The sequence below is a fragment of the Neovison vison genome, chromosome 7 (genome assembly GCF_020171115.1).
Source record: "Neovison vison isolate M4711 chromosome 7, ASM_NN_V1, whole genome shotgun sequence".
Lineage (NCBI taxonomy): Eukaryota > Metazoa > Chordata > Mammalia > Carnivora > Mustelidae > Neogale > Neogale vison.
Genome location: NC_058097.1, coordinates 10776481 through 10801068, shown reverse-complemented (window position 1 = coordinate 10801068; position 24588 = coordinate 10776481). Strand labels below are relative to the sequence as shown.

The following is a 24588-nucleotide window of genomic DNA, read 5'->3' as shown; positions in this document are numbered from 1 at the left end:
AAGGGTATGAACAGGGTAGGATTAGGGGGAAGAAGGAGGGTTTGGTTTAGAAGATGTTACAGATATCAAGGAGGGAGTTGAATGTCCAAGTCTGAAGTTCAGGAGAGAGGTTATGGGGTGGAGCTCTAAGTCAGGGACTTATTGGCCCATGAGTAATATTTAAATCCAGGAGGCCAAGAGGAATCATGAAGGGTGTGTGTGGACAAAAAAGAAGCAGGCAAAGGCCTGAGCCCTGGACCATCTGAACCCTCAGAAGTGATAAGAAATAAAAGAATCAGCAGTGGGGACTGAGGAGCAGCAACCAGTGAGCTGGGAAGAAAATTAAGAAGGAGCCTTTGTGGACACTAAGTGAACCAAGTATACCGAAACACTGGGAGGAGCCAAAAATGTCCAAATGTCTTCCATAGGCCAGGTGGTAGCAAGGCTGAAATCTGAGCTCTTGTTTTAGCAACATGGGGTTCTTTGGTCCTCTTCACAAGAGCAGGTCCCATTGAGTGGTACAGAGTGACAGGCTAGTTATAGTTGGCTTGAGCGAGAAGGAAATGGGAAGAATGGCAGAGGGGGAGTGTGGACATCTTACTCGAAGAATGACAATATGAAAAGCAGAAAAAAGTACACTGGAGGCAAGAGAAGCTTTTTTTTTTTTTTTTTTTATGGGAAAAATGACAGCATGCTTGTACACCCGTGGGAATGGTCCATTCAAGAGGAAAAAAAAAATGAGGCGGAAAAGAGGAGAATTGCTGAAGCAGTGGCCCCAAGTGGGTTCAGCATGAGTGAAGGGGTTAACTCATGGCTCATAGAACTGGAAGGCACAGGGAATGGCCTGCAGGCACAGCTGGACTCAGGGGTGCCGACTGTGCCAGCAGAACTTGGTCTCGCTTCATCTTCCACCTCCGCTTCCCTCTGTGTTGGCTTCACTCGGGCAAGCTTTCCACAAAGATAGCTTCTGCACTTGGATGCGTGAGTCCCATCCTTTTGGCTTTCGGAGCAGAAAACAGGGTCTCTTCTTCTCCAACAGAATCCTGGAATTGCTCCATTGGCCTGGCTCAGGTGACACGTTCATCCCTGTAACTCCCTGGGACCAGGGGAGGCAGTGCCAAGATTCCAGAGTGTTCTGTGAAAAAAGACCAGCAATTCACACAGCATTGAATGTGTTTGTTTTCTTCTCAGCAAAAAAAACTATGCTGATAATGATACCAAGTTGTTAAGAGTCCTAAATAGTGGCCTGGGGACACTGAAAACCATTTTAGGAAGCCAAACAAATATTGGCACAATGTTGTTTTGGTTTCCTTACATTATTGTAACTTAATGTCATGGTCAAAATAATCAGGCAAACTTCGACTCTTGGGGGAAATCTAGTTGAAATCACCTGTGAGGAAGAAGTAATCGTCTTAGAGGGAAACTTTCTTATGGCAATTTTAATTAAGCCAATCATTTCTTAAAAATGTAGATGGCCTATTGGTAGCTAGGACTGTCATTCAGCTATGTTCACTGTGCTTTGTGTCCTTGAACATTTGTGTCCTTTTACACTTCAAATACTGCAAAGGAAGCAGGACTCCTTTCTGAGCAGTTTGTACCTTGACAGAGTTGACAAACTCTGACACGTCATCTCATTGATGGTCACCAGGAATGGCGGTCATGCCATTTTTAATATTAGCAGGGGAGAGAGGTGATTCTCTTCTCTATTTTAAGGCTTCACCCAAGAGTATTTTTTTCTTCAATTTTTCTCTTCACTTTCCTGAAATTGTAAGATGTGTCTCCATGAGCAGAATGAAATATTATTGATATCTGGCACATGGGCTACATGGATCTTGAACATAATTCAACCAGCCAATTCTTTATGTTTAAATAATATTGAGTAAATTATTTGGATATATTCTTAGGCTGAAACTAACCACTGTGGGCAATGATAGTTGCCCGTAATTATGATGTCAGGGGTAAAGAACTGAAGATTTCAGGGGCGAAGAATTGAAAAGGAAGTGACTTTTAAAATGAGATCCTCGTAGAGATTAAATGATTATTTTTGTAAAGATTTTAAAAAATTTATTTAACAGAGAGAGAGAGAGAGAGATCACAAGCAGGCAGAGCGGCAGGCAGAGAGAGAGAGGGGGAAGCAGGCTCCCTGCTGAGCAGAGAGCATGATATGGGGCTTGATCCCAGGACCCTGAGATCATGACCCGAGCTGAAGGCAGAGGTTTAACCCACTGAGCCACCCAGGTGCCCCTAAATTATTTTTAAAACTAAGTAATTTCTTACCTACACTAAAATGATTTGTAGAACATTGGGAAAATTTAATTTGCATAATACTAGGAAAACTTACTTAGCCTCTATAAATATTTTTTTTGGGGTTTTCTTTGAAGAGAGGTTAGGACATTTCACTTCACTAGATAATTTTAGTAATTAAACTTAATATGATACATAAAATTTCTAGTAGAGTGTTTAACATACAATAGGCACTAGACAATTTGTAGTTTGCTTTTCTTTCCTTACGATTCGCAGCAATATTTTTTATCGAAGCAAGTTCCCCAGGAAACTGATGTTTAAAAGTGGTAGGCAACAGACAAAAGAGATGCTGTGTTTGTGGTCATTCAGGAATTAAATATTTTCAAAGCTGAATTTAGTGCTGTGATCATAAATCTTTATTTGGAGTCAATAGTAATAATAATTATTTTACAATTCAAAAAGGAACGACTACCATGTATCCACATGCTTGCTGTGTGTGAGAGAAATCAATAGGCACTTTAATATGCTTTTTGAGATTAATTCTCAGAACAATACTACAACATTTAACTTCAAAGTCTCATCAATGGGAAGTATTTTCGGTTTTAAATGTGAGTTTTCAGGTTATGATACGAAGAGTCAACAAATGTTTTTGTTTGGCTAGACTTAGGACACTTTATTACGCCAAGTCTCGGTGTTAGGTCACAGCTGGAGAAAAAGGAGAGTGGAATAGGAAAAAAGTGAGCCGAGGGACGAGACTCCTGCTTTTGTTTTGTGGGTTAAGTGTCAATAACCGTGGAGTAGATGGGGTTATGAACAGGTGGTCTTTGGTCTTTAGGTGTTGGTCTTCTGTGATCGTGAATACATGGGCATATTAAAAATCTTCCTTAAGGATGAATAATCCTTGTTGAACCGCTAAAATGTTTGGTTAATAAATAAAAGAAGGAATTCTTATATTTTACTTTATAGTAATTTAGAGTTCACCATCAGCTGGAGTTACCCTTCATTTTTTCCATTAAAAAAAGTAAATATGAAAACAGCATGGCTCCAGGAAGCTAGGTGCTTTGTAGTGGGCATATGGCTCCTGTTACCTAAAGTTGGCTTTCATTTCCTGTCACTACTGTTTTTACTAGTCCCCGCAGGCTGCCACTGCCAAAGTGTGCCATGTTCTACCCGTCTCTGTACCCATATCCATAAGTTTGCATTTTCCATGTTACTCTTCGGCATTTGTTTTAAAATTAGAACAAGCGTAACACTCCATCACATCTTAGACCACGTGCCTCCGTAGAGCCGAACAGCTTAAAACCCCGTGGGGAATCTCTGGGTTCCCTGTGGCCGATTTAACTTGGTAAAGCCCAAGAGCATCCGAATTTCCATTACTTTATTGGTGTACCTCGTTAATGATATAGCTTAATTTGCATATCAGTAGTACCTTTTCACCGCAGGTGAGAAATTGAAATGTTCAAGGTCAATTAACTGCGAATGTTTCAAGTCGGGTAGTGCAGCTGTAACAGTGAGCGGTGCTGGGAAGAGGGAGCGGTCAGTGAGAGGTACCTCTTTCTCCTGATGAGAATTGATGATCCAATTTTAACTCACCAGAGTCCTGCTGATTCTTTTTTCCTCACTGTGCTCCTCTCATGTGTTCACTTTTTAAATACTGTTCTATCAAGGAGTGTCAAAATGCTAGAGAAAGATTATGAAATTCTATATTAAAAAGTGTACAGACTGGTGAAATTAACGAGAAAGATCAAGACCCGAAACAATCAGAGCTTTCCCAGAGGTATAAGCTGATAGAGATAAAATTCCTAATGTTGAAATGTCAGGTTGAGGTGATGGCCAGCTGGGGACACTTCATTCACTCTTTTCCTACTTTTCTGTGTTAAAAAAAAATGATAAAAATACAAAGAGATATGCAGCTGTAGCAATAAAGGGACTGTGGATGCTTGGGTGGCATCAGACTTCAGGAAATGGTCAACTTCCGGACTTGGATAGATCCTGAGGACAAGTAGTAAGATGAGAGAGGACAGTGGAGGGAAATAATTACCCATTTGCCAGTCCCATCCCGTGTCTGTACTTGAGAGACATGGTTTTCATTAAGTCGAGGGAGGAAAGTTGGCTCTACTGCCTGATAGCTAAATTCTAGGGTTCCCCTACCTCTCTCAGCTCCCTTTTTTCTACATCCATTGGGAAATACCAATTCTATTTATCCTAATGATCTGAGAGGCACTACGGGTCCTGGTTAAGAGCTCCGTGCCTCTTGCTGCTCTGTGGACTACAGCAAGGTATTCAGACTCTCCCTATATGACTTGTCCTCTGTTCGGTAGGCGGCTCTGAGAGTCGGATAACAAACCTTCACACTGTGCCTGATACAAAGCCCTCCCTTGCTCAGTAAATATTAAGTAAAGTAGAATAAGTGGAAAAGGTAGGATGGAGTTTCATTACATCCGGAGAAGTGGAGCACGAAGGAAATTTGGCCTAGCTTTAAAAAGTAATGCTGTGGGAACAGGTCCCATGGAGGGTTCAGGAGTTTCCTGGGCTATTTGTGGGAGGGTGCTATTTAAGATAGTCTTCAGATCATTCAAGAACAAATTCTCTTCCATGTAGATAACTGGCTACAAGAATAGGGGCTGCTCCTTGGGGACAGCAGAGCTGTGCTGGATAAATGACACCAAGACACCAAAAATGCAGCTGGAGCCCATGTGTACCAACAAGCCCTCCTGCTCAAAATATGAGAATATTCTCCTCTGGCTTAAACATTGTAGCTGGTATTGGTGACCAAGAGAACGTCACCCATTCAGGCTACTGGGCAAAACCACAGACTCTGTAAGAGCAGCTACAGAGAAACTGAAAAGTAAACACAAACCAATAAAAATTATAGTATGTATAAATATTTTCGATCAAAGAGAGAGAGAGCATTGGAGAGAGAGCATTATACTTTTGATGTACGAAGTGGAAAGACACTTTTTGAACAATGACTTATCCAAGAAGAAAGGTAATTTGAGGGAAAAAAGTATCTAGTTCTAAAGACAATGTGGTGAGTAACTTGGGAATCAGACCAAAATATTAGTATTATACCATCGAAAGAAGTTATTGTTGTCATGTAATTCTTTTTTAAATGCTGTCTTGACTCGGTTTTGAGGCTTTGACAAGAGGATGGTCAGTTCCCATTCGTGAGCAGCTGATTATTAGTTGCATATAATACCCAAAGCTCATCCCCACACGTGCCCTCCCTGATCCCCATCAGCTGGTTACCCCCATCCCCCCCAACACACTCCTTTCTGTAACTCTCAGTTGTTTCCTGGAGTCCAGAGTGTCTCTCGATTTGTCTCCCTCTCTCATTTCTTCTCATTCAGTTTTCCTTCCCTTCCCCTGTGATCCTCTGGGCTATTCCTTATATTCCACATTTGAGTGAAACCATACAATAACAGTCTTTCTCTGCTTGACTTACTTCACCGAGGTGATCTTCTCCTTAAATATTAGACCTTATATCAGAGCCTTAAGGTGGGTGACAAAAGAATGGGGGAAAGAAAACATGTCCTCATATTCTTATTTGGGGTGTTATGTAATAGACGTTGCATCTTAATAGATACTGAATATTCAATAACTATGAATTTAAGAAGGTGTTAAACCCTATTTCACAATTTTTACAATGATTACATATTACTTATATAATTATCAATTTCAGTATTACTTAAATTCCCCAAATAAGACATTATTGTATTAAACTGAAAGTATGAAATATCTTAACAAGACATACAGTAGTCACACCTCTAATATTTCTGGTGTGCAGTGAATAAAAGAAAATGTGATAAGTTCTGCTGTACCTGTACACTCTTGAACATATAGTAGATTCTTATTTTTCACTCTCGAGTGCTCAAGCACTCCCGACTCTATGACATTTTCCCCGATAGTCCCTCCCCCATCTCCCATCCCCCATCCACCAACCCCTTCCACGGACAGGATAGAACCAGTGTCATATTAGTGAATTGGCTGGGCTGGGTGTGTGGACTGATTTGTAGAGTTTGCCAATTTCTGTGGTTTAAATATTCCCACCATGGCTACATTTAACAATCAGCTTGCAAAATTTCTGAAAATTTAATTGCCTCTCATCCTCTGTTGCCAGCCAGGTCCAGCCTTCTGCTGGAGAGAACTCTCCACCATCATTTATTGTATTATTGTTCCCTGCACCTGTCTCACCATTAACATTTGTGCTTCACACATGCTTCTCAATGTCTGTTATTCCCACAGGACTGTAAGCACAGTGGGGGTAGGGACAGTTCCTTGACCATCTGTATTGTCAGGCTTAAAGCTGTACTTCTTTCTCCAGGAAGTCTGAACGTGATCAGATACCAAAGGCAGTTTTCTGGTTCCACTACAGTGTGAACCACGATTGAAAGTTAAATTATTACCTGATCATGTGTGGGCAGCAAACCTGTAGTTCCAAGTGTAGACAGGAATGTCTACCTGTCAGATTAAGTACTTTAAACTTTCGATAAGATCCTTGGTTCTCCCCAGTGTCAGAGAGTTATAATACCTAGAAATGAACATAATTAACACAAGCTTCATCCTTTTATAGTAAATTCTTGTTTTTCTGTATTATTCTACAATTATGAGAAGTTTCATATTTTGGAAATTTAACTTTATTAAATTCCATCCAGAAATACAGTCTTACTAGCATCTCTAGTCCACTCACAGATTTGTAATGAATCTTTTGCCCATTTTCTTCTGTTTCTGTTTGCATAAAAGGAGCTGGTGGCTGGTCTCCACTTGTGTCAAACAAATACCAGTGGTTGCAGATTGACCTTGGAGAGAGAATGGAGACCACCGCTGTGGCCACCCAGGGGGGATACGGGAGCTCCAACTGGGTGACCAGCTACCTCCTGATGTTCAGCGACAGTGGCAGGAACTGGAAACAGTATCGACAAGAAGACAGCATCTGGGTATGTTTCTTTGACAGAATATATATACACAGTCTCTCAGGGAAAGAGCTAGAATCATCTCTGAATGTTGTTTACGAATTTCCTAAACTCAGTTGAGAAAAAGAATTTTTGAAATTACTTAGGAAACATTTTTCAAGAAAAAATAAGTTAATATTCATTTCATGGTATAACTTTTGAAAATTCTAAAGGTAAATTTATCTCAGAGACCTCAGAAACTGGAAAAAAATCTTATATGCCCATTATATAGTGTGGAAATCTAAGAAATAAAATCTGTAGAAAATTTTTTAGGTTTTGTCCAATAACACAGTGGTTTTGCATGGTCTTCATTTAAATCTTGGTTAAAAGAATTTTTCCTTTTATTTACTCTGATGACTCAGAGATTTCTGAACATCTCCCCCCCCCCAGTATATGGAGGTTTGTATATATATTTGGAGTATTTTTATATGATATAAATGTACACATATATGATTTATGTATAAACCATTCTCTATTCTTTTAAAAGTGTGTTAGTGTGTAAAATGCTGTATATTATGGGCAGGGGCATAGCTCCTGTAGGAGACTGACGAGGAGGAAGTTCATAGTAGAGAGGGGCGGTGTTTGCAGTTAGTTGATTGTTTATGAACGCCTGGTGGGAGGGATGAAGCTATAGGCAGTTTGCTTGGTGGCGAAGGAAGGATCTTTGCTGGTAGAACGGTATTGGTTTGGATCTTATATGGGCCAGGGACAACATACTGCAATCAAAGAGCTTTCTTTCTTTCTTTCTTTTTTTTTTTTTTTTTTTTCCTCTGGTTGAGCTGCTAGAACCAGAGAAAATGAGTAACGTAATGAAGCATCCTTCTTAGCACACAGATAATTTGGAAGCCTATTTGGGCACATAATGATAATTTTCTTTGATCAGTCAATTGCCTCTCTTTTGAAAGTTCCTAGAACTCCGTTGTACATTATCAATTCATGGAAGAAATGGACTGTGATTTACTCACCTTTGTATCTCAAAAGCACTTGGTGGCCATTGGACGCATGTTTATTGATGTAAATTGAATTGAAAAGAAGTTGCCCAGCTCTGTCTCCAGAGAGACCCTAACAGTCAGGCTGGAAGAAGTTGCCTATAAGCATTTTTGAGAAAAGCTGCCTTAAAATCCAAAGCAAGCTCAAGTGTACAAGAGCAAGAAAAACTGGATATTATGGTTGAGTTAATTTCATGAGAACCATTCAAACTAGAGATAAAATAAACAGTAATTATGAACCAATAACAATGAAAGCTTAATGAGGTATTTATTTTAACTAGGTGTTTGGATTATCTTTTACTCTCTTTCTAAATTAAGCATTGGGTTTTTAAACTAGATAAGTAGAGGCTAATTCATGGTAATATTTAGCCATGTTAAGTAAAAGGTACGTTTTTGACACTTCTTAAAATGATGGATCAACCATGAACATTGTTTCTTTGTTCATTAGGCTTGGGGAAATCCAAACCTAGACCACGCCATTTGCTTTTCTTTTGGTTACTCTTATTAAATGTGAGGTTCTTGGATATTGGGGCACCTGGGTGACTCAGTCGGTTAAGTGTCAACTCTTGGTTTAGGCTCAGGTCATTATCTCATGGGTCATGAGATTGAGTCCCACATCACACTCTGTGCTTAGCTTGGAGTCTGCTTGAGAATCTCTCTCTTTGCCCCTCCCCCCACTAGTACACACACACACACAGACACACACACACACACACACTCTCTCTCTCTCTCAAATAAATAAACAAATGAAAAAAAAAAAGATATGAGGTACTCAAGGTGAAATAGAGGCATAATAATATCCCTAACTAATCCAAACTAATTGATGTAAAGATAGCTGACATCTATCACAATTAATTGTCAAGATAATGTCATTTTTTAGACTATGCTATAATTTGTTGGTTACTCACTGTCTTCCTCTCTTGAGTGTGAACACCCTGAAAATAGAGGCTGTATCTTTCAACCTTTCATCTCAGCATCCCAAATCTTAAGAATTCCTGGCATTTTAAACCATAAGAGACTCTTAACTATAGGAATTAAACAGGGTTGCTGGAAGGGAGGTGGGTGGGGATGGGGTAACAGGGTGATGGGCATTAAGGAGGTCACTGGAAGTAATGGGTATTGGGTGTTATATGCAGCTGATGGGCCACTAAATTCTAGCCTGGAAATTAATAATATACTATATGTCAACTAAATTGAATTTAAATTTAAAAAAAAAGAGTTCCCGTCATGCTGCAGGCAAATACTAAGTGTTTGTTGAATGACTGAATGAGGGAATGAATAAATGAATGAACGGAAACAATGTACTTTATTATAATGACTCCTTTCCCCCATGATCATCTCTGCCTTTTAGTGCATTTATGTTTACCAGTTTAATATATTTAGAGTTCGGATGGTACATTTCTCTCTCCCCTACAAATTTTGAACCTTTTTGTGGGAGAGTGTTTATCTTTTTCATCTTTGCATTTCCGGCATTGCATACCTAGTATGGTACATGGTTTTTGTTGAGTGTATTACAGAAAAAAAAAAATCAAGGAATGAATAGATTTGAATACACCAATCTCCTAATCTGGGTCTAACTTTATAAAAATAATTTTGGGAGGTATTAAAAGACCTCACGTTAATGTCATCAAAGAGATAAAAGACATCAGAACAAACCAAAAAATGATTCAGAGAAGCATACAAATATGGGATACAGACTTCTAGAGATTTGGAAATTGGTGGAATATACAGATCATTGTGACTGACTTTGTCAAAAAAGCTGGGTTCACATGGGTGTTGAATAAAGCGTGATAACTTAGATTCTGGAGCATTAAGGAAGCTATTCTATATAGCTAGAAAAGGCTGAACAAAAGCGTAGACATTGGAGATACCCAGAGATATAGTATCTCATGTAATAACCAGTGAGTCTACTGGTCAGAATGGACTGTCAAGTTTTGGAAGGTCTTAAAGAGACTTTTGTTTATGGTAAAGAAAATTGATGGATAGCTTTGAATGTCACGATCAAAATGAAGACTTGGTGCAACAGGTACCATGTGTACACATAAGATAGGTGAAGTTATGGTGTAGGTTCAACTCAGATCCCAGGCCACACACACATCTTCATGGTGCCTCTTCATCCCAGGTATGTTGCAAAATTCTGTTCTACTCCAGTGACTCAGGTGCTGCTCTAAGGGAAGCACCCTGTCTGTGAATCTGCAATTGTCCAAGCAGGAGAAATGAAACATGGTGAGCTGTACCCTGTTCTTGACAGTTCATCTGGAATAACACAGATCAATTTGGTTTTTTTTTTTTTTAAGCCAAAGTACAATTTTTAATTGATATACATAGTAAGGAATTTAACCCTTTGTTGTATTTTGTAAATATATCATTCCCAGATTCTTTTTCTTTATTTGGTATGTTTTTTACCCATTTTTAAAAAGGTTCTCTGGGTTGTATACAGACCATGCACAACATGCCAGTTTTCTTTAAGAGCTTCACATTCTGCCCCAGATGATAGAAAGAAATCTATGAAAGAGAGTTAGGAAACACATAAGCCATTATACGAGTGTGTGATGGAAGGAGAAAGAAAAGACAATTGTGAATTTAGAAACAAAGAAAATAAAAGCCATCAACTTGGATTGAGATGCTGCTGTGGGGATCCTCACTCTTCCTTCATCTGATCCCACCACCTTGAGCGCTGGGGAAACAATGACTGTTGTATACCTGAAAGAATTAATGAAATGCCCTGCTGCTTTTCACAAATAATCATTAAAAAGAAAGACAAAATATTTTATTTATTATCTGTACAGGTCACACACATATTTAATAGAACTGTAAACTTGACAGATATACGGCATTTTGTAAAATTACACATTAAAACATTTCTTTAGAAAAAATTTATAGTCCAAGCTCATAAATGTAATTTATTCAAAGTACTCTAGTAGATGGCATATAAATATTTCACAAAAAATTAGAAAATGCAAGCCGCTAAAATTGTTCCTCTCAAATGGAAGATAAAATAAAATCCCTCAACATCTATGATCCAAAGACTTTTCAGCCAGTTTATTGTAAGTGATTGAGAAAGTAAATGTAAGGTGTAATTTTCACTCACTTAAGAACAAGTGCTGAAAATCATGAAAGTAACATCTTAGAAACTATTTTAAATAGATCAACATGTGCAGGAACTTTATAGCTAAATTATCCAGATTATCTCTGATGCATGCCCAGGTTTCTTTTATACTGTAGACTACACAGAAGAGAACGGGATGGTACCAGTTTTATGAATTATTTAGGTAAACATGATTCTTCTACACAGAATAGTTTGCTTTTTGTCTTTTTTATGGATTTCATCCAAACAAAAAATCTTTAGCGTCTTTCTAAAGTTAGAGTAGTTTTATTTTGTTTTTTTTAATGAGACGTGTTTAATGTCATGTTTCCCAGATTTGGGCTGTGAAAAACCCAGGGCCCCTGTGACATAATAGTATATTCACAAAATATGCAGGCCACTATCACCGTGAGTGATTGAGTTGTCAACTCTCAAAGCCAGGCAGGGCAGAAAGACTACCTGCAAAGATTTTAACATATATATTTGTTTCTAATCAAATAAGTACGTGACTGGGTAGTTTAATAGAAAACCCAAGGAGGCAGGAATACAAGTGGGAGGCGTGTTGCAAGCTCAGCTGCAAGGTACAGCTTTTCTAGCTCTTTCCCCTGCTGAGCCCTTATTCTGGTGACTTAAGCCTGCAAAAATCATTTGTGGTCATACGGACTACAACGGTACTGATGGCGTGTATGTCAACATGTTAGATCGTCAAGCTTGATGGATCGCAAGACTTCCTCAGTCCTTGGACAGAGGCCTGGAGAATGCTTTAAGCTGCATGTGCCTTTCAAGCCAGCCTCTACTTCAATGTCAAAAAGACATTTTTTGTTTGTTTGTTTGTTTGTTTTTTAAAGATTTTATTTATTTACTTGACAGAGAGAGGGATCACAAGTAGGCAGAGAGGCAGGCAGAGAGAGAGAGGAGGAAGCAGGCTCCCTGCTGAGCAGAGAGCCCGATGCGGGACTCGATCCCAGGATCCTGAGATCATGACCGGAGCCGAAGGCAGCGGCTTAACCCACTGAGCCACCCAGGCGCCCCAAAAAGACATTGTTAATGGAAATTGTCTGTATCCTCAGGAAACCTCCCATTTGTTTTTCTGTTTAACTATGAGTTCTTCACCCTTTTGAAAATGATTAACCTGTTAGTGCATGACTAACGGTGGCCGCATTAGGGTTTTTAATGCGGCTTCAGTCGTGGATCAGAACGGTCAGTTTGCAAGCTACCTTCTCTATCATATCGTGTGGTTTCTTTTACCTCCTTCATCTGTGCTCATTCTATAATGTACTTTGTCAGTCCCTTCTCATAAACTTCCTTAGACACACATATATTGGGACTTTATAGCCATATGTGATATTTTATGTAATATACATATATACATAAGAACCCCTATGAACTGCAGGCACACATATACAACGAGATAAGATAAATGGCACTGTTGTTTCGCATTCTTCAAAATGACCTGTCTCTATGCAGGCAAAATAAAATTTATTTGAAGAAGGGATTAGAGTTGCTGGAGATTGGATTTGGTGCCCTCTTCAGAGGGCATGCTTAAATTCAGGATCATTCTCAAATTGTCAACCAGGGAATAACACGTGTTAAATACACCTTCTAGTTGTATCGCACATTCTCCCATATGACCCTTCAATGAAAACATCACCCCCTTTTCTCCATTCCCTCTTGCCATTGCTGTGATGTGATATTGTAGATGTTCATTTCTGGCTTCTCTAGTTTCCCAGTCTCAGGAGGCTACATTTGGAGTTCTTTCTTGGAACAGTTCTGTCCCTCTGAAATGTTTCCTTGATTGTAAATACTTAGGTAACCAGGTCTTCTAGAAAACCAGTGGATTAAGCTGTCTTTCCTAATGTGACTCTAAGTTCTGAACTTACAAGCATTTTTCAATCATTAACTAGAAAGGAAAAGATAAGATTTGGCACTGGTACAATATAACCCTTAAAAATCTAAGAGGATTATTTTATTATTTAAAAAAATAATTCAATAATGTGCCTAACAATAAAATTAATTTTTTAAAATCAGTATTTTCTCTTTCTACATATAAATAACAATAGACAATATAAAAGGAATACATACTCCACCTAAAATAGAACCAGAAGTGAATACATATCAAGGAATAAAACCTAGAAGAAAATGTATGAGATACCTAAAAGTAATATTTAGAATATTACCGAAGGACATAAAAGAAGATGTGATTAAATGCAAAGTCATATTTGTTTTGAAGTGGAAAACAGTATCATAAAGCTACTCACTCTACCTAAAATAACTCATAAAAGTGAAATCATTCTGAATTTCACATGTAAAAAGTGTATATGAGAAAACAGGTAAGTTAGCAAAAAAATAACAGTGGTAAGAAGAACCTACATGTTAGGAAAATTTTGTTAAGTCTATATTAATTAAAACAGGTTTATACTGGCACATTAAAGCGTAGGGAAGGAACAAAAGAGAACATCCATTGCTATGCCCAAATACATTTAGGGATTTGCCCAAGATAGATGTATGATTGAAAATATGTGAGGAAATTAATCAGTATAGAATGTAGTAAGCTGTAGTTTCTAAGAAAGCAAATAATATTTTTATATCCAAATAGATGCCAGATGAATTGAATATTTAAAAATGATACAAGCATAGAAAAAAAGTAATGAAAGAAAACACAAGGCAATGGATAGATAACACACATAATATTGGGAGGCACATGTCTTTCTATGCAAGAGAACCAAATCCAGATGCCACAGAGGAAAAGATAAAAAATGAGATATTTAGAAAGCTGCATAAAGAATAGCATAAACAACATTACAAGAAAGAGTATAAATTGGAAATTACTTTTAGCCTTACGATGGCGATGCTCACTTTGATTCACCAGCAGCAGTGGTCGTGGGTTAAGATTCATATTCAGATTGACAATGACCAAATAGACTTCATTCACCTGCAAGTTTACTTAGATTTAAAACGGAATAGAGACCAGCAACAGCATAATGGATGCTCGGTTATACTGAACAGCTTCTAAATATATCAACAACTTGACTAGGTCACAATGGCCAAGGCTGAGTGGGTGTGGCCACCACAGATCAGGAAAGCCATCAGTTTCAGGTGACCTTCAGCTTGGATGCCTTGTCAGTGATATAACTCCTCAGAGACACTTGTCAAACCCTTTTTCGGGTGCTCCTGCATCTCATCACTCCCAGGTTACTCACTGATTACAGGTTATATCTGGGGCTCCCAAATTTCGCTGCTTATTTGAGTTCCAATGCCCAGGCAACATCCTTGCTCATTGAATGAAGTTTAGAGATGGGAACCCAGGTACTAGGATTTAAAAAATAGTACCAAGTGATTCCCATTTGCTTCAAAGTGTGGGAACCATTGGATTACTCAATAAATGAACTTGACAACCAAGTATAGATTCTTAGTTGGGTACAAAGCAAAATCAGCAGGATGCCAGTTTATCTTAGATCCAGTAAACTCCTGTGCAAGAAGGATTTAGCTAAAGATCAATGCTAGGTTAAAAAAAAAAAAGTTATAAAGCACAATTTAACTCTGCCCTTCTAATGAGAAGGACCTTCTAATATGTTAGCCACTGGCTATATAGGGCTATTTAAGTTTAAAACCCAACTAAAATGAAATAAAATAAAAATAAAGTTTCTCAGTTGCACTAGCCACATTTTAAGTGCTCAGTAGCTATATTAAGCCCAGTGGTTACTGTTTTAGTGCAATTACAGAATATTCCTATTAGCACAGAAAATTCTATTAGCATAGGCACAAAATACTCTTTAGAATTACTAATAAAAAATAAAACTTTATTTTTTACTTTTTATTTATTTTTAAAGATTTTTAAAAAGTAATTTCTACACCCAACATGGGGCTGAAACTTGTGACCCCAAGATCAAGAGTTGCAGCGCTGTATTGACTGAGCCAGTCAGGCGCCCCTGAAGCTTTATTTAAAAAAAAAAAAAAAAAGGAAGCAAAATATAAACAGGAAGTTCATAGAAAAGAAAAGATCATATGTAATATGTGAAAGTGTCTCCATCCTCATTCACGATTAAAGAAAAACAAATGAAAACAGGTGTCAGGTAACACTTCTTAAAAGACTTAAACAAGTAAGAATGTTGAAACTACAGTGTTATTTAAGACATAATTTGGCAAGTTGTTATATATAACAAAATAATGTCTTGTTTAACTTTAATAGTTATGCATTTAATGTGATGACTTTTTCATAAAAAATGATTAACTACTACATCGAAACCATGGTATTATGGATTCTATTGTTCAGCACAAGAAGAAGCTAAAAATTAACTTTACAGAAAAGTGTTTATTTATTTATTTTTTAAAAGATCTTATTTATTTATTTGAGAGAGAGAGAGGGAGAGAGAGAGAGAACAGAGGGAGAGTGGGAGGGAAAAGCAGACTCTCCACTGTGCAAAGAGCCTGACTTGAGGCTCAGCCCCAAGACCCTGAAATCATGATGGGAGCCAAAGGCAGATGCTTAACCCCCTGAGCCATCCAGGTGCCCCTAAAGAAAATCATTTAAAAAGGAAGAAGAATGAATACTTATTATGGCCTAAATCTGTCTCTAGGTTTGTAAGTAATTTAAGTTAAAGTCCATAAATAAGGGAGGGATTATTTGCTTGAATAAAAACATATATACACTAGGCATTATTCTGTATGCTGTATATATTTATCCAGTTAATCTTCCCAACCCAGTGAATTAGGAACTATGATAATGCCCAGTATATAAAGAAAACGGGGTGGGGGGGAGGATATTTTTCCAAGGCCACAGCTCAGTGGGGCAAGCTTAAGTATGCCTGTGCTTTATGTTCAAATACCGTGTGTATGAAATCAACATTTTGAAAGTGATCCAAATAATTTGAGACACAGAAAGTATTGCCATGGGCCTGGGTAAAGAGGAACTCTCAAGCTCTGTTCATGGGAGAATAAATAGGTGAAAACTCTTCAGAAAGAAATGAACGTTTTTAGTGCATTGAAGGAAGGGAGTCCAAAACAATGTTGCCTAATACGTTAAATCTATCCAAATAATCTGCACCAAAAAGGGACTCAGACTCTAGGGATTTATCTTGTAACTTCACTTTCACTGTGCATTTGAAATGTATGCAAGGATATTCATTGTAACATTGTCTGTAGCAACAAAATATTGATCTAACCCACCAGCCGTAGATCAATTGCTTAAGTAAATTACTGCACCTTCACGCAATGGAATAAGTTATGGCCATCAAAAGCAGATGATGCGGGGCGCCGGGGTGGCTCAGTCCTTAAGCACCTGCCTTCGACTCAGAGGCTGGGATTGAACCTCTGCATCGGGCTCCCTGCTCTGCGGGAAGCCTGCTTCTCCCTCTCCCACTGCCCCTGCTTGTGTTCCCTCTCTTCCTGTGACTCTCTGTCAAATAAATACACAAAATCTTAAAAACCAAAACAAAAAACCAAGACAAAAGAAAAAAAAAACAAAACAGGTGATGATGCAAGAATATACTAGCCATTTCTGGAGTGAATTCCAAAACTGATGTAAAGTTTTGAAGTGAGCTGTTGTTTGCTACCAAAGTGTGAATCTTAAGGACCGAAGATGAAGAGATGGGGGCAGATGGATGGAAAATATGTTTATTTATTGAAAACACACGTAAATATTAGATTTATATGAGCTTTCAAATCAAGTAATCTGGACGTGGAAGAAGTAATGATGGGTGACAAATAGAGAATAGGTAGGAAATAATTCAATTATTAAATTTTTAAGAAAAATAGTGGATATTTCCTACTCATTCCATAATATTGTGATATTTATTGATAGCATAAAGCCTGTGGGAATTATCATTATTTTAGTAGTAGTTTAAAAAATATATTTATATAATGGTTGCATGGCACTCCTACGGGCATGTCATCTAATCTTTGATCATATTGTGACAGATTAAAAAATACCTTAGTTCTGATGCTAAACTCATCTCTGAGTCAGTGCCCAGTCAGAAAAACAGAAACTACTCCAGGCATTTGAAACTGCAAAGTCATCAGAGGAAATTGGTTACAGGGAATGGAAAAGCTGATCGGCCAACGTGAGGTGGTGAGATAGCGCAGAGCTTAGCGACAACAAGAAGACGTGGTTAATTCCAGGGGCTACAGGGAAAATGAGAAGATTGTGTTTCCAGAGCTTAGAGGCTGACATCGTCCAGTAGTGCTAGAACCATGGCAAGAGCTGCCCAGGAGAGGATTATGGAAACAGGGGTTGTCCTTTGGGAGCACAAGCTAAAAAACTCAGCTCTACCAAGAAGCTGCCCAGGCAGAGTGAGTGGGGAGAAATTTCCTGGCTCCTCCCTGCCCTTCACCTGCCCTCCCTCTCTGTGCTCAGCCTGAAGCTTGCTAAGCCAGGAGCCTAGGGTTCTCAGTCTACCTCACTCAACTATGCCTCCAGACAGAGCATGGTTTTGAGTAACAAGAAAATGACCAGGACAGCTCTAAGGACAGCTCATCTCTATGAGCTTGTTTTTCTTTACTTCTAGAACAAGGGGGCAGGTAGAATGCAGGTACTTACTGAGTAGTCTCTCATCCCCTTTCAGTTGCAAAACTAAATGCTTCCCTATCAACCCATAAAGAAAGTAGGTAAATAATATTTTGATACTGAAGACATTGAGATTTAAGACAGTAGGTTTCCCCCCTAAGTTCATGTTAACTAGTGCCACATTTATAAAGTTTTACATTTAGCTGTCCTCCCTCCTGCGGATATTGGTAAGTGTGCAAATCAAGCCAAGAGCGGTATTGCAATATACCAAAAGAAGGGAACCCCTAGTAAACATTAAATCATTGGCTTAGTGTCATTTTTTACACATCATCTATTCTCAGGCAGTAGAATGATTCTAATAGATTATGGACTTAATCCTTTGTTATTTCTCAAAAATATGTGTTGTAGTTCAAAGTATAGATTTGCTTTCTATGTGGGAAAGAGAGCATTGCTCTGTTCCTCATCCAGCATTTTGCAGATTAAGGTAGAGGACTATGTAGAAGGTATATGGGTGGATTCATATACATTTTTGTTGCCTCTGGGGTAGGGTAATTGTCATACTTGGTGTGCAAAAATCAGCATGCTGCTCTATTTTACTGCAATGTTTTCCTTGGCTGGTGACCTGAGGGCCTGTCCAACCCCAACCTGGTGCATTTCATTGACAGCTTCCTTGTGTACCACTGCTCCAAAGCCCCAAGCTTAGGCATCACTCAGGACATTAACCAAGGTTCCTTGTGCTTTCACAGTTCTCTTCTGGGTATGCTATTCATTTATCTGCGGCATGCTTGCCAAGTATGCTTCAGTCCATCCCTTCCAACTCCACGCCTTCCAACCACTTACTTTCTGGTCCCTCCTGCCCCATCACTTCTCCAGTACTCACTAACTCATCACCAGGGTCTTGTTTCCAGTGACATCTGCAATAGTGTTATTTCCAGGGAGTCCTTGTGGATTACTTTGCATGGTTTGTATAACCTTAATCGACTGAGTTTCAAACACATTCATGTATTTTTCATTCTCTTTCACTGTACTCACGTTTCCCTTTATTCCAAATTATACACTTGCCATAAATAAATACTCAAATGCTACTAGCTAAAATGCATACTATGTATACTGTCTTTATTAAAAAGTAAAACCATTTCTTAATTAAGGCTATGAATTTCTAGGAGATAGGAACACCATGCTTTTTGACTAATGTAGTTTAGAATAGATATTAATAATACCATAATAGTAAAAGGAGACACTTTAGTGATTACTTACTTCCAATAGGATAATCTGGTGATGTGTCTGCTGGAGAACAAGGCAGAGGTCTGTGTACGTACTGAGAGGAGGCATCCGTGTGATATTTTGTATGCATACGTACAAGAAAAACTCTTGGTCGTAAGAACCAGGACTTGAACCAAATGGCTTTATCCATCCATATTCCCAAATGCCTTTACGAGTTATACCTCATTGTCTAAGATTTTCTTGGTATATATTTATCTGCATCTTTCTATTTTCAGAAACGCTCACAAAGAATAGTCCTTTGGTTGATTTAGAAGAGTCCTGCTTTAGAAAAGATTCAAGTGTAAGGGCACTTGTGCAGAAGTAGCTGTGACTATGAACAGAGGAACAGAGGAACAGAGGAAGCAAATACTCTTCAGAGCTCTGTCTATAAATCAGAGAGATGCAGCCCAGCAGAAATCATATTTGATTTGTATTCTGCCAATGAAATTTTTATTTGGCTTTGAACTCCTATCTTCCATTCTGTATTTCTTATTGTTATTATTAATCTCTCATACCGAAAGGTTGTCTTCTCTTTGGAATCGTGAACATTTTAAGTACTTAATAATAGGGTTCTTTTTCAATAAGAGAGAGAAAAGAGAAAAATTGCTGGAGCAGTGCAAAGAGATCCTCAGGGAGCAATGGCTTTATTACAATATGTCAGAGTCATCATGAGTTGGGGGTGGGCTGGGGAATAACAGTTTCAAGAAAAAAAACCCTCGTATTTATTTTAGCAAGTTGCTGGAAAGTTGCAGAAAATTGTCCCAAGAGCTGCAAAGCTATTATGGTAATAGTGGTTCCATCTTTCTATTCTGAAATAGAAAGAGGTAAAAAATTTTTTTTTCACTCTGTCACTTTGGAAGTAGCTATTCTGCCCTTAGATTAGAATAAATACATGAATTAATTAAGCTCACAGTGGTGTTTATGCTCTCTTTAAAAATCTGCATGTTGAAGATGACAAGTGAATACTGAAACTTCTCTAAATTGGAAATTGTTCAGTCTAGTCCCTTTTTCCCATAAAATCAAACCCCTTGGATACATGTGAACACAAACATTGAATTTCCGTGATAATGACCAGGAAGAGAATCCCACATAGCTCTGAGAGCCCAGCTCAGGCTGGAGACCACAGATAGACCCCCTCCGGTTATGTATGTGCAGGAGCAGAGGGTGTACCTTCTTAGTTTGACCCAGAGTTGGACTCTGCAGGGCTCCTGTGGTGGACACTGGGACAAGGACACATGGGTTGGCAAGAGCACAGGGGGAGAAAGGTAGAGTTAGCACCGTGAGGGGGAGGAAGTGAAGTCGGGGGGGGGGGCACTGGTTAAAGATGGCATTGGGGTCCTCCAGAGAAATGGAACCAACAGGATGTACACAGATTTATTTTAAGGAATTGGCTTATGTGATTGTGGAAGTTTGACAAGTCCAAAATCTGCAAGGTAGCTGGCAGTCTAGAGACCCACAGAAGAATTGAAGTTTGAGTTCAGAGAGGTCTACTGCCAGAATTCCCTCTTTCCGGGAAGTCAGGCATTTTTCTACTAGGGCCGTCCACTGATTAGATGAGGCCCACCCACATTCTGGAGAGTACTGGGCTTTATTCAAAAGTTTGCAGATTTAAATGTTAATCTAATCTAAAAAATACCTTCACAGAGACATCTAGACTATTTTTTGACCAAATGTCTGAGTACTGTGACCTGGTCAAGTTGACACAAAATTAACCATCACAGAGACGGAAGGAGTCAAAGGAACAGTGGGGTTATTGGGGCTGAAAAGCAAATAAGAATGGGGGGATAGAAATATCTGGTGGTCTAGGATCAAAGAGGTGAATCTAAGCACTTACCATTTTAAAGTTGGGGCGATCACAGGAAATGATTAAGGACAAAGATGTGGGCAGGGAAATGTTAAAAGGGAACACGTGAAGATTATTTCCATCCAGGATGTGTTACAGAGCACCTAACGGATATGGGAGCAGAGAGTTGCTGAGAGATTGCCACGAATATGAGATGACCTGTAGTTTGGGGCGCACCCAAGCTGCCAGGGGAGAATTTGCTATACTCCGCGGACATTCATAAAAAGGAGAAGAAATGTGTTTCCTCTCTTTTTTTCTTTTGTTGACTTCTTTTCCTGAGGAAGAAGGAAAATCATATGAAATTGACAGGAGACTTAAAAAACTACTGACTCCATGGAAATATAGCATTTGGAAAAAGTGTGCAAACTTCACTTTAGGTCCCAAAGTGAGAGTGTGGATGTTGTGGGACATGCTAGTGTCACAGGGTGCTATGAAGCACCCTCATAGACACACCCAGAAAAAATGTTTTAACAGCTATCTGGGCATCCATCCCTTAGCCAAGCCAAGTTGACACATCAAATTAGCCATCACAGATGCCTTTTACTCTGCAACTTACCTCAGCTATTATAGGATCCTCTTAAATCTGAGCCCTAGTTTCTGGTCCTTAAACCACTCCACTTCACAGAAAGACATGGGAAATAAGAGAAAAGAATGCAAGAGGATCCTGAATTTTGGAAGTGACTGTGGAAGGCATCCCAGAGGAGTTGACATATCCTGAAAGAGAATGAAATTAATGGGAACTCTTAATACCTTAATTCATTTCCCCACAATGTAGAGGTTAGATCATTTTCTTCCACTAGTCATCATTCTATTTATAATTTTCTTTTCCGTTAAAAATTTAAGTTGTAAAATTTCTTTTATCTTTTAAAATTTCTTTGGAGTTTGGAGTTGGCACTGGTTTCACTTTGTCTTTTTCCATTTTGGATTTTAGCTGAGTCAACTCCAAAATATGCCACCCTTCCTCTTACCGATTTTGTCTTATTACTGCCACTCTACCCTGTACATTGCAGCCAGAGGTCACACTCTAATTACCCAGATGCTGTTTTATCATTCATACGAAATGCATCTATTAATCATGCTTTTCCTCCCAACGGAACCGGAGATTAACTGAGCAGTAGAAATACCTTTTGAATGACTTCTGATACTCAACTTCTGATTTAGTAGTTAGGTGCACACACATCAGTTTCAATCACTACTGACTGATCTGAGTTGGTTCTGACTAGGACAATGGTCCTCATCTTTTCTCTAAATTGATTCATGGATGTGTAATATTCTGACTTCCCGTACCGTACTTGGGTTAATGATTTGTGAAGGATTTCTCTATGCATAAGTTCAGATTTAAAAAGATATGCTTAACATCTCTATAATGGTATACATCTTGATGACCTCAGGGTGTGAAGTCCTTGACTATATTTGTCTGCCTGGTTTAATGATATTCGCTCAAATACTACACGTAGGGAGTCAGAGTTATGTAGTGAATGTTCAACATATTTTTTAAGAAAAATATTCTCTCAACTGAAACTCTCAGGTTCACTGCAGTATCCCAAGACCTTCCAGGTCCATTTTATTCTGCTGGAAAATGTGTTCAAAATGACCCTCTGCGCTTAGGACTAGATATACACTATAATTTATTTTAATTTGAATACTATCCAGGATCTAGAGGGTTTGTGGTGAGGGAAATCTGGTGGGGCTGAGGATGGTAATGCTTATGCTGAGGGGACCGCACTGTTGTTGGCAGAAGCAGACAGGACCAGTATTGGCCTGTGCTGACAGATTCCAGGCCTCTCTGTATCCCATAGCTGGTCTTGGTCTCAAGGATGAAAAGAACATTAGAAACTAAGTTCCCATGTTTCCTTCAGATTGCAGGATTATTTTGGATTCAGTGTTACTGTAGTTTGAAGGGATATGTTGAGCTTGTTTTTTATTCTCTAATTTTTTTCTGCTGTCCTCCTGGTTTTTAAAAGCTCACAGTCATGGGAATAGACTCAAGCAGAGCATAACAATGAGACAACTAAGAGACGAGCTTGAAACTAAGTATGATCAGGAGATTTTTTTTTCTTGAAAATGTTCATCACTTGCATATTTGTAATTAGAGGTACTATTGTATAGTTGAAGGGCTGTTTTCTTACCACTAGGCAGTACTTGGCAAAGAACAATATGTACTTGAGCCATCCATAAATATTTAAAGGTTTTGATGATGTAGCAGTTACCAAAGATGGAGCCAATGCGTGCTCAGGAAGTCATACAGATGGGATGCTTCTTCTACACCACAAGCATCAATATGTGGCCCTTAGAATGCTACAGGAAAATTATGATCCGTCATGAACTCAGTTTCTTTAAGGTGGATGTCTGCTATTGTAACTATTATTATGCTATTGTTAACTACTAACTGCCCTGGACCTTGTCTTCTGTTGCTCCCCTCTGTAGATGAGCACCACAGCTTTCTCAAGTTTTTCTCCATACTTTTAGAGCATCTTTTTTCCCCATTGTCTATTGTAATTTACCCACAATTAACTTTTTTTCCTAAAACCAAAGTCATCAGTATTTTCACTCTGTCTTCCTTCTAAATGCATTTCAAAAGATGGCCTGAATTTTAAAATCTAATGATTTTCATGAAAGGAAACTTCTTTGGGAAGTTGGTATTCTCCAAATCCCAGCAGTCCCAGAGGCATTAACATAGAGGCCACTGAAATCCCTTTGGAAAAATTCCCCAAAGCTGACGGCTTGACATCACACACAGTGGCCTCCCTGTCTCCCCGACCCAAGTCTTTTCCTAGCAGAGACTCTGAGAGATGTACAGCCATCTCCATGAGAAGCCAGAGTAATAATTCTGACATCATTCTCATGAAAGGAAAAGGGGGTGGCCAATGATAGCTGAGGAGTTGGGCTGGAAAGGTCTCCAAAATTTGCTGTAGGATATCCTGGACTGTTGCCCCTTCCTTCACAGGATTATCACTTTGATCTGGATAATGCTTCAAGGGTGGTGACGATTTAAAAAGATTAACAGGTGGCTTACTCCTACCCTTCACATTTGTTTAATTACCTTGACAGAGACAAGGTGAAGAAAATGGGCACGGTCTACTACCATCATATTTAAATAAAGTGAACAGAAATATACACATATATTTATATATCTGCTTATATTTTTTAAGTAAATGTGAGCACGAGCAAGACATTTTTTAAAAAACTACCTCTAAAAATGTTAAAAAATGTTTAAAATGCTCCCTCCATGATAAATTATATGGGGAGGGATAGAGTAGGAACAGAAGCCAGACTTTTCTGAATATACCTTTTGTTTTAGACTTGACTGTAAGGTGGTTTACACAATTCAATCACTGTATACCAAATTAAGTAAAAATTTAGAAGATCTTTCTAAAAATTAAGAGTAAAATGAAACAAACCTTTATGTTGAGTTAAAGGCATAAACACACAGAAAGGAATTATGTAAGTGACTTCCAAAGACAGCAACTTGCATGTTCTTACTGTTTTAGACCCTGTTGATGAAAAAGTCTTAAACCCCTTTCAGTGATCACATCTTGTTAATGATACTAGTTATATTTTATTCAAGATGTATTGTGATTCTAAAATGTATTCTGATAAGACATTTGTGATTTTACTAATATCATTAGATACCGTAATTTCAGTCTAAAAGAAAAGAGAAATCTAAAATTTGAAGAAGTAAATATCCCACAGTCCTGGACCCCAAATTCCCCACTGCCCCTAATACCCAC

General features: G+C 38.5%; 1 protein-coding gene across 2 annotated transcripts in view; it reads left to right on the top strand.

The window, feature by feature from the left end:
* The window catches only part of CNTNAP4 (contactin associated protein family member 4), a 238368-nt gene that overhangs the window by 65934 nt on the left and 147846 nt on the right, over window positions 1-24588 (top strand). For both annotated transcript variants that reach the window (XM_044255693.1, XM_044255692.1), the window contains exon 3: window positions 6967-7160. In XM_044255693.1, coding sequence (XP_044111628.1) covers window positions 6967-7160 — 194 coding nt within the window. The remainder of the gene's footprint in view (window positions 1-6966; window positions 7161-24588) is intronic.